At 38.8% G+C, this 11235-nt stretch overlaps 2 protein-coding genes and 2 long non-coding RNA genes across 6 annotated transcripts; 2 read left to right on the top strand and 2 right to left on the bottom strand.

The window, feature by feature from the left end:
- Nucleotides 1-386: 386 nt before the first annotated feature.
- Nucleotides 387-2131, bottom strand: LOC131001700 (uncharacterized). Of its 2 annotated transcripts, none has more exons than XR_009093977.1 (2): nt 1400-2131; nt 387-971 (listed from the first exon to the last, which is right to left on the bottom strand). XR_009093977.1 is itself a non-coding variant. In XM_057928280.1 (2 exons), exons 1-2 carry the CDS (start codon nt 1687-1689, stop codon nt 486-488), a joined length of 399 nt encoding a protein of 132 aa, XP_057784263.1. In that variant the 5' UTR covers nt 1690-1706; the 3' UTR covers nt 387-485. The 2 variants fall into 2 exon arrangements, 1 of the variants encoding a protein (XP_057784263.1); XM_057928280.1 differs by having other exon boundaries at nt 387-594; nt 1400-1706.
- Nucleotides 2132-2982: 851 nt separating this feature from the next.
- LOC131001728 (uncharacterized) lies at nt 2983-4092 on the top strand. Its single transcript, XR_009094008.1, has 2 exons — nt 2983-3031; nt 3882-4092. It is a non-coding gene; the product is annotated as an uncharacterized LOC131001728 (long non-coding RNA).
- Nucleotides 4093-6779: 2687 nt separating this feature from the next.
- LOC131001699 (uncharacterized) lies at nt 6780-8547 on the bottom strand. Of its 2 annotated transcripts, none has more exons than XR_009093976.1 (2): nt 7793-8547; nt 6780-7364 (listed from the first exon to the last, which is right to left on the bottom strand). XR_009093976.1 is itself a non-coding variant. In XM_057928279.1 (2 exons), exons 1-2 carry the CDS (start codon nt 8080-8082, stop codon nt 6879-6881), a joined length of 399 nt encoding a protein of 132 aa, XP_057784262.1. In that variant the 5' UTR covers nt 8083-8507; the 3' UTR covers nt 6780-6878. The 2 variants fall into 2 exon arrangements, 1 of the variants encoding a protein (XP_057784262.1); XM_057928279.1 differs by having other exon boundaries at nt 6780-6987; nt 7793-8507.
- An 828-nt stretch (nt 8548-9375) lies between these two features.
- LOC131001727 (uncharacterized) lies at nt 9376-10485 on the top strand. Its single transcript, XR_009094007.1, has 2 exons — nt 9376-9424; nt 10275-10485. It is a non-coding gene; the product is annotated as an uncharacterized LOC131001727 (long non-coding RNA).
- The last annotated feature ends 750 nt before the right edge of the window (nt 10486-11235 follow it).

Genomic DNA, 11235 nt, shown 5'->3' with positions numbered 1-11235 from the left:
CCCCACCCCAACCCCACCTGTAGTAGCCCGCTCTTTTATTTATTTATTTATTTTTATTAAGATCAGTGATTGCAATAATTGTTATATTGCATCTTCAGTTATGGTAAATCCAGTGTTTAGTTATCAACTAATTCAGCTCAGAAATCTGAATTTGATGCCATTGCGTGATATGATCGCAATTGAATTATTGAAGCATTCAATAATTTATTATCCAGTTTAATAACTGACTTAGCGAAGTCAAGTTATTAATTTATATGCGATAGAAATATTATTTCTATTATTTACTTGGAAGTCGTGATATAATTCCGAATTTAAGAACGAGTTAAATTAGATATTTAATTCGTAGAGAGTTATAACGAAGTGTCGTTATTTAGTAGAACCCAATATTTGTTTTACAAATACTTGATTAATTAATCAAGGCAAGAGATTTTTATTAGTCACCTCAATTCTATTTACTTACAATCATCATTTTTCTTTCACACTCCCTACGCTCCTACACTATCAATAGAGTATACAAAATCAAGAAATAAAATATAGATAGTACACGCATAGCAGCCCCTTTTCTTTAACTCTGCTAAGGTCATACTCTTTTCCCTGCAAAAGTCACAATTTAATATTTGAAGCATGCTAAGATACAACTAGGATCAGACGCACCCTATGAGTACTCCACTTTTCAAAGTCTCACATGAAATTTCACTATTAGTCAAAAAAAAAATTATGGCAGCCACCAACCAATTTCATTTTTGTCAAAAGTTGCAGCAAAATTTCCACATTTGCTGTAAATAGTTTTCAAGTTTTGCGGCCTAATCTGCCTATAAATTGAGGGCTTCATAGTAGCCTGAAAATCACCAACTACGATTCCCCCTCCTTCCTTTATGCACCAAAAATCATAGAGAGTTTATTTCAGCTGCAATGTGGACCCCAAGAGGTAAGCTCAACTTAAACTTCTCCATTTTCTTCTTGAGTTCAGCCTGCAATGGTTAAGCAAAATCCACAATTATGTTTCAGTTTATTCATTCCTGAATTCATTAGCACAGCAGCCAACCAAGCACAAAAAAACACAGGTGATTGCTAATCTCATTTTTACTCTAGTTCATGCTACATGATTCACACCAACAAGTATGCTTATGTTTTAGAAAGTCAGAATAAAGAATTGAGATATATATGCATAATGGACTTAGCAAAGTCACGTTTCAGTAATACAGATTTACACATGTTATGTAGAATGTCGTATGCGTTTATGATTCCCACTGGACTCGAGAAATTAAATGCTAACACAGTAGCAACCCCACAACGCCATTAATCTCTTGCACATATAGTATATAGAACCAAGACTTCACGTAAATTTGAGAAGTGAACTTGAGTAGAAGGAAAAGGAAGTGGGACTATATCGATGTACCTGTTCAGTCGAGCCGAGGGAATGACGGCGGCGATCCCTTGCTGCCTCGCTGGAATCTGACTATAACAACGGCGCGATGAGGCATCGAGCCCGTCTACACCGAAGAGGACAGCAGCGGTGGTAGTCCATGATGAAAGAATTAGGGTTCGATTGGGGGTATAATCTGGAGTTGAAATTTCAGAGAAGAAACACGGAAGATGAGAGTTTTGGGCAAGGTCTGATGCCGACGCCAACCTCACCGGACTCGGCCATGGCAGAGCCTGTTGAGGAAGATGCACGGCTGAGGTCATGCAATTTGAGAGGAGAGAGCACGATCAGAGATAGAGAGGAAAAGATGGAGAAAGAGAGGAAGTCAGAGACGAAGGGAGCAGCGCCAGTGGCCGGTTGCGGCCTCGCCGGTACTCCAACGACTTGATGCCGGTTTCGCCGGAAAGGGAACCGCGGCGGCGGATCTGCCGCAAAGGGGAGACTCGGCGACGGCTGACTCGTCGACTTCAGGCGGAGCGGCAACAGCTTCAGAAGGGAGGCGGCTGAGCGGGGCGGCGCGGCCGAAGGCCAAGCGCCGCTGGTCGCGGCCCAGAGCAGAGCAGCAGCGGCCGGAGGAGATCGAGCGAGATAGAGAGAGATGTGAGCAGCGATTCCTTTCTTGATTGAGAGACAGAGAGCCGAGCGCTGTTGTGAGAAGGAGGGAGATGCAGCGTGCGTTTTTTTTTTTAGAATTAAGAGAGAGAAGAAATGTTTGGTTTAATAAAGATAGAGGGAGAGAAGGAATGTTTTACTTTAATATAGAGGGAGAGAGAGAACCGATGATAGTGTGAGGATTAAGAGAGAGAGTTAGTTCTGCTTTAAAAAAAAAAGGTGAGTTTTGATAATTAAGAAAGAGAATGAGTGTTATACTTTAATAAAGATAAAAGAGAGAGAAAGAGTGTTCTCCTTTAATGAAAAAAATAGAGAGAGAAGAGAATTGTCGGTAGAGAGAACCGAGAGTGAAGACTTAAAAGAGGAGTGGGCCTTCCTTAGTTGGGCCGGGTTTGGGCCGATTCTTTTGGGCTTGTTTTTATTCTTCTTGGGCCTGGTTCAGTTTATTTGTTGGGCCGGATATTAATTCATTTGGGCCTTGCTTATTTTATTTCCATTGGGCTAATATATATTTATTATTTGGACTCCTATTATTTATTAATAATGGGTCTCGAATTTATATTATTTGGGCTCCTACAATTTAATTGATTAAGTCCAATGAAATTTATTTATTTAACCCAATAAGAATTATTATTTTAGGCCTCATTATTAATCCTAATTATATTTAATTAGTGATTAATTTTAATACTTGCTAATGATTAGTTGGTAAGTGAGTTAGACTAATTCAAGATGAGTATAATTCAAGATGAGTAGATTATTAAGATTTATAATCCAACCCCATGAAACGAGCTTTAATCCTATAGTTGGATTATTATTAGAAATTTCTCGATTTATTATCTCAGAATAATAATTAAAGGAATATGAGCCATGCATAATTACATTACGCATCCTCATTTATTTGAGAATTTCCTTGAATTAAAATCTTGTTTTATTTTCTCGTATTAAAGGTCAAGCACAAGAGTTTAAGGCTTAGTCGTGAGTCTCTACTACCAGGTGGGCATTTCTTATGCGTAAAATAAAAATGCTACTGAAGAACTATGCAACTTTCATGCTTTAAAATGCAAAATTAGATTTTTAAATGAGTTATGCTTTATTATGCTTAAATGAGTTAAAACTTTATTTCTCTTTATTATCTACGCTTGTCACGCTTTAATAATTTACGCTATGCTATTTACGCTTAAATTACGACTTAAATTTTTATAATTTATTATTTATGCTTTGTTACGCTTTTAAGTGATTTACGCTTAAGTGAGTTACGCTTTGTTACGCGCCTATGTGGTTCACGCTTTGTTACGCTTTAATGTTTTATGCTTATTATTTAACGCCTATGTGAGTTACGCTTTAATGCTTTATGCTTATTATCAAATGCTTATGTGATGATGTTAACGAATTCGATTCCTAAGCGAATAGCTATCTTGCCAAGGATAAATATATATATATTGCAACGCGACCGTGAGTCAATGAGAGGGTTGGCCGGTCAAACGTCCGTTGAGGGAGGCCTCCCTCAACGGTACGATGCTAGCGTCTGTTGGGGGAGGCCTCCCTCAACAGTACGATGCCGTGTCCGCTGAGGGAGGCCTCCCTCACGGCGCGATGCCTGTGCTCGTTGAGGAAGGCCTTCCTCACGACACGATGCTTCTTAATAGGACTTTCGATGATGAAGAATGCACTCACGCTATTTATAGATTTGGAAATGTTTAGAAAGCAAAAGATTTGAAAGAAGACTCACGTCTCTTATATGATGTTGTGGTTTGTTAATAAAATGTTAAGTTTATATTTTAGTTTTGGCAACTACCACTAAGTACTATTGTACTTAGCCCTGCATATGTTTATGAATGTGCAGGTTGAGCTGTGATGGATGATGAAGTGTTGCTGAGTGGAGCTTTTGTCAATTTGAAATTAGGCTCAGAAAAGATATATGTCTGCATACATGTATCTCAGTTATGTCTTCCGCTGCAAACACTGATTATGTTTTAGTCAAGTCTATAACTATGTGAATTACTCTTCAAAGAAATATCTAATGCTTACTCGGGTTCATCGAGTATCCTTTTTAATTATATGCGTCAATCCTTCAATGTCTTAAATTTTATTTCAAGAATTAATGCTAGATATCAATGTCTATAATCAAGTTATGAATGAGTCAAATGTGCCCTTTCTAACCCCGCTTCTTAAATCCCTTCCCTAGTCACGATTTCCCGGATTAGCTATCCTTAGTTAAGGCCGGTCGTGACAGAATGGTATCAGAGCGTTCATTTGCTCTGAGTCTAAGAATTTATTTTAGTCAAGCCTAGACTGGATCACTAGAGTGTCTAGAGTTCAATCGACAAAGCTCAACACTTCATCGCATCACACTCAACGAAGCAGAATGGTAAGCTCTTCCAAGTTTTGAGTTGATGTTTGAAATCTTTTATAGCATTTGGCATGATCGAAAAGTGGGAATTGACACGACATCAAAGTGTGTATCAGTCAATACTTAAGTTATATTGTTATTGAGTGAAATGACCGACGCAAGCACGATTAAGTATGACTATGGTATGAATTCCCATGAACATAGAGCTATTAAGTTAGGAGATCACCTCTACGACAGAACATAGAAGAAAACGTAGAAGAAATTCAACTATATCTTTTGGTGACTGAAGTGATGACAGTAAGACAAGTGATATGTATAGAATTTTTATAAGCTCGTGATTTATATCCACTATAAATCTCCATGACTTATGCCTAAGTATCAAATTGAGATACTATGATATTATATGCTTAATTTTTTTTATGACTCATGGATTTGGGATGCTAAGGACCCTTAAAGTTTACTACATCAATGTTGTCATTAGAGTCATGACTTGTTTACAAGTTATAACAAGTTAACCTTTACAAGAGTTCTTTTGAGGTTTGTATTATATGCTTGAGTGTATTAATTGACAAATCTTTGCTATCAGAATGCCACCTAAGAGAGGTCGCCCTGTGAGAAATAATAACAATCGCAGAAACCATAACGCCATACCAGAAGAACCCCAAAATGATCAAGAACATAACCCACACCCTCCGCCCCCAACTAGGAGAGTCGAGGAACTCTTTTTAAAACAAAACCCACCTACGTTTGGTGGGACGAGCGAGCCGGCTGAAGCCGAAATTTGGGTGCGTGCAATGGAGCGCATCTTCAACTTCCTACGTTGTACTGATGAGGAGCGCCTCTCTTGCGTCTCATTCCAGCTGACAGGATCAGCTGATTTTTGGTGGGAGGCACGTCGAAAAACTATGACCCCTGAACAATGGGCAATTTATACGTGGGAAGATTTTAAGGCGGGATTATATGACAAATATATTCCGAAAAGCTATAGGAAGAAGAAAGAGGCTGAATTCTACGATTTGAAGCAAGGAAAGAAATCTGTGGTTGAATACGATAGGGAATTCTGCAACCTGGCTAGATTTGCTCCACAACAAGTGGACACAGATGAGAAGATGGCAGAAAAATTTTGTGCCGGTCTGAGGCATGAAATTAGGATGACTCTAGCAAGCCACGGAGGACTCTCATACACGGAGTCTTTGAACAGGGCACTTGACATTGAAGCTGCAATGCCATCGGATAAGTCAGCTCCACCACTGACCTCGACGCCAAATAACCCACCAGCACCCTCACATACTCTCAAAGGGAAGCGCAAATGGGGCAACACTGAAGACAATATCAGTCAAGCCAACAAAAGAGTATGGCAAGAAAATGAACAGGCCGAACAGTTTAATCAACAAAGGCATGAGACACAGACTAACTTCGACCCAACTAGGGGTAACCGAAGTCAGCAAGGAATTTCACCTTGCCCCAATTGCGGTAAGATGCATAGGGGTATCTGTCGGGCTGGAACTAACGGGTGTTACAATTGTGGCCAAAAAGGTCACTACTCCACACAGTGTCCCAACAGACAACAAGGTTCAACAACTAAGCCCACCCACACCCATCCCTTACAAGCAATACGCGGACACCTTCAAATTCAGCCTCAAGAACAACAGTCACCACAACAGGGGGCAACTTATGCTTTTAACCAGGGACACTTGGAAGGTATGATAAGTTTATAAGAATACTTATCACTATCATGTTTAGTAGAGATGCTTTACATATCCTTGCTACCACACCATGCATGGTAATAATCAGCTTCGAGTGAGCTAAGTGCAATCTAGTGATAATCACACAACTTAGGATTACCATTGATATCCGCTTTAATCTAGTGATTGGAAACATCATATTTTATACAAAGATACTAAAAAAAAAAAAAAAAAAAAAAATCGATCAAGAAGTGTAGAAGATAAGGGACAAATTAGTTACCTTAAACATCTCGGAGTATGCAAATTTCGGGACGAAATTTTTGTTAAGGGAGGTAGTATGTAGTAGCCCGCTCTTTTATTTATTTATTTATTTTTATTAAGATCAGTGATTGCAATAATTGTTATATTGCATCTTCAGTTATGGTAAATCCAGTGTTTAGTTATCAACTAATTCAGCTCAGAAATCTGAATTTGATGCCATTGCGTGATATGATCGCAATTGAATTATTGAAGCATTCAATAATTTATTATCCAGTTTAATAACTGACTTAGCGAAGTCAAGTTATTAATTTATATGCGATAGAAATATTATTTCTATTATTTACTTGGAAGTCGTGATATAATTCCGAATTTAAGAACGAGTTAAATTAGATATTTAATTCGTAGAGAGTTATAACGAAGTGTCGTTATTTAGTAGAACCCAATATTTGTTTTACAAATACTTGATTAATTAATCAAGGCAAGAGATTTTTATTAGTCACCTCAATTCTATTTACTTACAATCATCATTTTTCTTTCACACTCCCTACGCTCCTACACTATCAATAGAGTATACAAAATCAAGAAATAAAATATAGATAGTACACGCATAGCAGCCCCTTTTCTTTAACTCTGCTAAGGTCATACTCTTTTCCCTGCAAAAGTCACAATTTAATATTTGAAGCATGCTAAGATACAACTAGGATCAGACGCACCCTATGAGTACTCCACTTTTCAAAGTCTCACATGAAATTTCACTATTAGTAAAAAAAAAAATTATGGCAGCCACCAACCAATTTCATTTTTGTCAAAAGTTGCAGCAAAATTTCCACATTTGCTGTAAATAGTTTTCAAGTTTTGCGGCCTAATCTGCCTATAAATTGAGGGCTTCATAGTAGCCTGAAAATCACCAACTACGATTCCCCCTCCTTCCTTTATGCACCAAAAATCATAGAGAGTTTATTTCAGCTGCAATGTGGACCCCAAGAGGTAAGCTCAACTTAAACTTCTCCATTTTCTTCTTGAGTTCAGCCTGCAATGGTTAAGCAAAATCCACAATTATGTTTCAGTTTATTCATTCCTGAATTCATTAGCACAGCAGCCAACCAAGCACAAAAAAACACAGGTGATTGCTAATCTCATTTTTACTCTAGTTCATGCTACATGATTCACACCAACAAGTATGCTTATGTTTTAGAAAGTCAGAATAAAGAATTGAGATATATATGCATAATGGACTTAGCAAAGTCACGTTTCAGTAATACAGATTTACACATGTTATGTAGAATGTCGTATGCGTTTATGATTCCCACTGGACTCGAGAAATTAAATGCTAACACAGTAGCAACCCCACAACGCCATTAATCTCTTGCACATATAGTATATAGAACCAAGACTTCACGTAAATTTGAGAAGTGAACTTGAGTAGAAGGAAAAGGAAGTGGGACTATATCGATGTACCTGTTCAGTCGAGCCGAGGGAATGACGGCGGCGATCCCTTGCTGCCTCGCTGGAATCTGACTATAACAACGGCGCGATGAGGCATCGAGCCCGTCTACACCGAAGAGGACAGCAGCGGTGGTAGTCCATGATGAAAGAATTAGGGTTCGATTGGGGGTATAATCTGGAGTTGAAATTTCAGAGAAGAAACACGGAAGATGAGAGTTTTGGGCAAGGTCTGATGCCGACGCCAACCTCACCGGACTCGGCCATGGCAGAGCCTGTTGAGGAGGATGCACGGCTGAGGTCATGCAATTTGAGAGGAGAGAGCACGATCAGAGATAGAGAGGAAAGGATGGAGAAAGAGAGGAAGTCAGAGACGAAGGGAGCAGCGCCAGTGGCCGGTTGCGGCCTCGCCGGTACTCCAACGACTTGATGCCGGTTTCGCCGGAAAGGGAACCGCGGCAGCGGATCTGCCGCAAAGGGGAGACTCGGCGACGGCTGACTCGTCGACTTCAGGCGGAGCGGCAACAGCTTCAGAAGGGAGGCGGCTGAGCGGGGCGGCGCGGCCGAAGGCCAAGCGCCGCTGGTCGCGGCCCAGAGCAGAGCAGCAGCGGCCGGAGGAGATCGAGCGAGATAGAGAGAGATGTGAGCAGCGATTCCTTTCTTGATTGAGAGACAGAGAGCCGAGCGCTGTTGTGAGAAGGAGGGAGATGCAGCGTGCGTTTTTTTTTTTAGAATTAAGAGAGAGAAGAAATGTTTGGTTTAATAAAGATAGAGGGAGAGAAGGAATGTTTTACTTTAATATAGAGGGAGAGAGAGAACCGATGATAGTGTGAGGATTAAGAGAGAGAGTTAGTTCTGCTTTAAAAAAAAAAGGTGAGTTTTGATAATTAAGAAAGAGAATGAGTGTTATACTTTAATAAAGATAAAAGAGAGAGAAAGAGTGTTCTCCTTTAATGAAAAAAATAGAGAGAGAAGAGAATTGTCGGTAGAGAGAACCGAGAGTGAAGACTTAAAAGAGGAGTGGGCCTTCCTTAGTTGGGCCGGGTTTGGGCCGATTCTTTTGGGCTTGTTTTTATTCTTCTTGGGCCTGGTTCAGTTTATTTGTTGGGCCGGATATTAATTCATTTGGGCCTTGCTTATTTTATTTCCATTGGGCTAATATATATTTATTATTTGGACTCCTATTATTTATTAATAATGGGTCTCGAATTTATATTATTTGGGCTCCTACAATTTAATTGATTAAGTCCAATGAAATTTATTTATTTAACCCAATAAGAATTATTATTTTAGGCCTCATTATTAATCCTAATTATATTTAATTAGTGATTAATTTTAATACTTGCTAATGATTAGTTGGTAAGTGAGTTAGACTAATTCAAGATGAGTATAATTCAAGATGAGTAGATTATTAAGATTTATAATCCAACCCCATGAAACGAGCTTTAATCCTATAGTTGGATTATTATTAGAAATTTCTAGATTTATTATCTCAGAATAATAATTAAAGGAATATGAGCCATGCATAATTACATTACGCATCCTCATTTATTTGAGAATTTCCTTGAATTAAAATCTTGTTTTATTTTCTCGTATTAAAGGTCAAGCACAAGAGTTTAAGGCTTAGTCGTGAGTCTCTACTACCAGGTGGGCATTTCTTATGCGTAAAATAAAAATGCTATTGAAGAACTATGCAACTTTCATGCTTTAAAATGCAAAATTAGATTTTTAAATGAGTTATGCTTTATTATGCTTAAATGAGTTAAAACTTTATTTCTCTTTATTATCTACGCTTGTCACGCTTTAATAATTTACGCTATGCTATTTACGCTTAAATTACGACTTAAATTTTTATAATTTATTATTTATGCTTTGTTACGCTTTTAAGTGATTTACGCTTAAGTGAGTTACGCTTTGTTACGCGCCTATGTGGTTCACGCTTTGTTACGCTTTAATGTTTTATGCTTATTATTTAACGCCTATGTGAGTTACGCTTTAATGCTTTATGCTTATTATCAAATGCTTATGTGATGATGTTAACGAATTCGATTCCTAAGCGAATAGCTATCTTGCCAAGGATAAATATATATATATTGCAACGCGACCGTGAGTCAATGAGAGGGTTGGCCGGTCAAACGTCCGTTGAGGGAGGCCTCCCTCAACGGTACGATGCTAGCGTCTGTTGGGGGAGGCCTCCCTCAACAGTACGATGCCGTGTCCGCTGAGGGAGGCCTCCCTCACGGCGCGATGCCTGTGCTCGTTGAGGAAGGCCTTCCTCACGACACGATGCTTCTTAATAGGACTTTCGATGATGAAGAATGCACTCACGCTATTTATAGATTTGGAAATGTTTAGAAAGCAAAAGATTTGAAAGAAGACTCACGTCTCTTATATGATGTTGTGGTTTGTTAATAAAATGTTAAGTTTATATTTTAGTTTTGGCAACTACCACTAAGTACTATTGTACTTAGCCCTGCATATGTTTATGAATGTGCAGGTTGAGCTGTGATGGATGATGAAGTGTTGCTGAGTGGAGCTTTTGTCAATTTGAAATTAGGCTCAGAAAAGATATATGTCTGCATACATGTATCTCAGTTATGTCTTCCGCTGCAAACACTGATTATGTTTTAGTCAAGTCTATAACTATGTGAATTACTCTTCAAAGAAATATCTAATGCTTACTCGGGTTCATCGAGTATCCTTTTTAATTATATGCGTCAATCCTTCAATGTCTTAAATTTTATTTCAAGAATTAATGCTAGATATCAATGTCTATAATCAAGTTATGAATGAGTCAAATGTGCCCTTTCTAACCCCGCTTCTTAAATCCCTTCCCTAGTCACGATTTCCCGGATTAGCTATCCTTAGTTAAGGCCGGTCGTGACACCACCCCACCCCTGAACCCCACCCCCTACCCCCCACCCCCCACCCACCCACCCCCCCTCCCCACCAATTTTTTTTTATTTTCTCAAAAATTGATTTTCTGACCACTGACCCCCCCCACTCCCCCACCCATCCCACCCCCCCAAAAAAAAAAAAATTGAAAAATTGATTTTTACATGCATAAAAAAATTACATGTTTTACATGCATATATTTTCGCACAGAAATGCATATACTTTCACACAAAAATGCATTACATTTTTTGAAAAAATATAATTTTTTTTGGGCTGGAGGGTGGGTGGGGGGTCAGCGGTCCGAAAATCAGTTTTTGATAAAAAAAAAAATTGGGGGGGTGTGGGGGGGGTGGGTGGGTCAGCGACTCAACAATCAGAAAATAAGTTTTGAAAAAAAAAAATTGGGGGTGGGGGGGGTCAGTGGTCAGAAAATCAATTTTTTTTAAAAAAAAAATTTGGGTGGGGGGTGGGGGGTGGGGCAGGGGTGGGGTGGCGAAAATACCAGATTTATTAAAATGAAATGCATTTTTTGTATAATTTAATGCATTTTTATGTAAAATCTT

This window comes from Salvia miltiorrhiza, chromosome 8 (genome assembly GCF_028751815.1).
Source record: "Salvia miltiorrhiza cultivar Shanhuang (shh) chromosome 8, IMPLAD_Smil_shh, whole genome shotgun sequence".
NCBI classification, from domain to species: domain Eukaryota; kingdom Viridiplantae; phylum Streptophyta; class Magnoliopsida; order Lamiales; family Lamiaceae; genus Salvia; species Salvia miltiorrhiza.
This window is presented reverse-complemented; position numbering and strand designations above follow the sequence as displayed.

Excerpts from the sequence above, each read along its gene's own strand:
- LOC131001700 (XM_057928280.1), bottom strand. The coding sequence starts at position 1,689 with ATGACCTCAGCCGTGCATCTTCCTCAACAGGCTCTGCCATGGCCGAGT. Across the intron at positions 595-1,399 it reads CCCTCGGCTCGACTGAACAG|GGAAAAGAGTATGACCTTAG; the intron begins GTACATCGATAT and ends TGACTTTTGCAG.
- LOC131001699 (XM_057928279.1), bottom strand. The coding sequence starts at position 8,082 with ATGACCTCAGCCGTGCATCCTCCTCAACAGGCTCTGCCATGGCCGAGT. Across the intron at positions 6,988-7,792 it reads CCCTCGGCTCGACTGAACAG|GGAAAAGAGTATGACCTTAG; the intron begins GTACATCGATAT and ends TGACTTTTGCAG.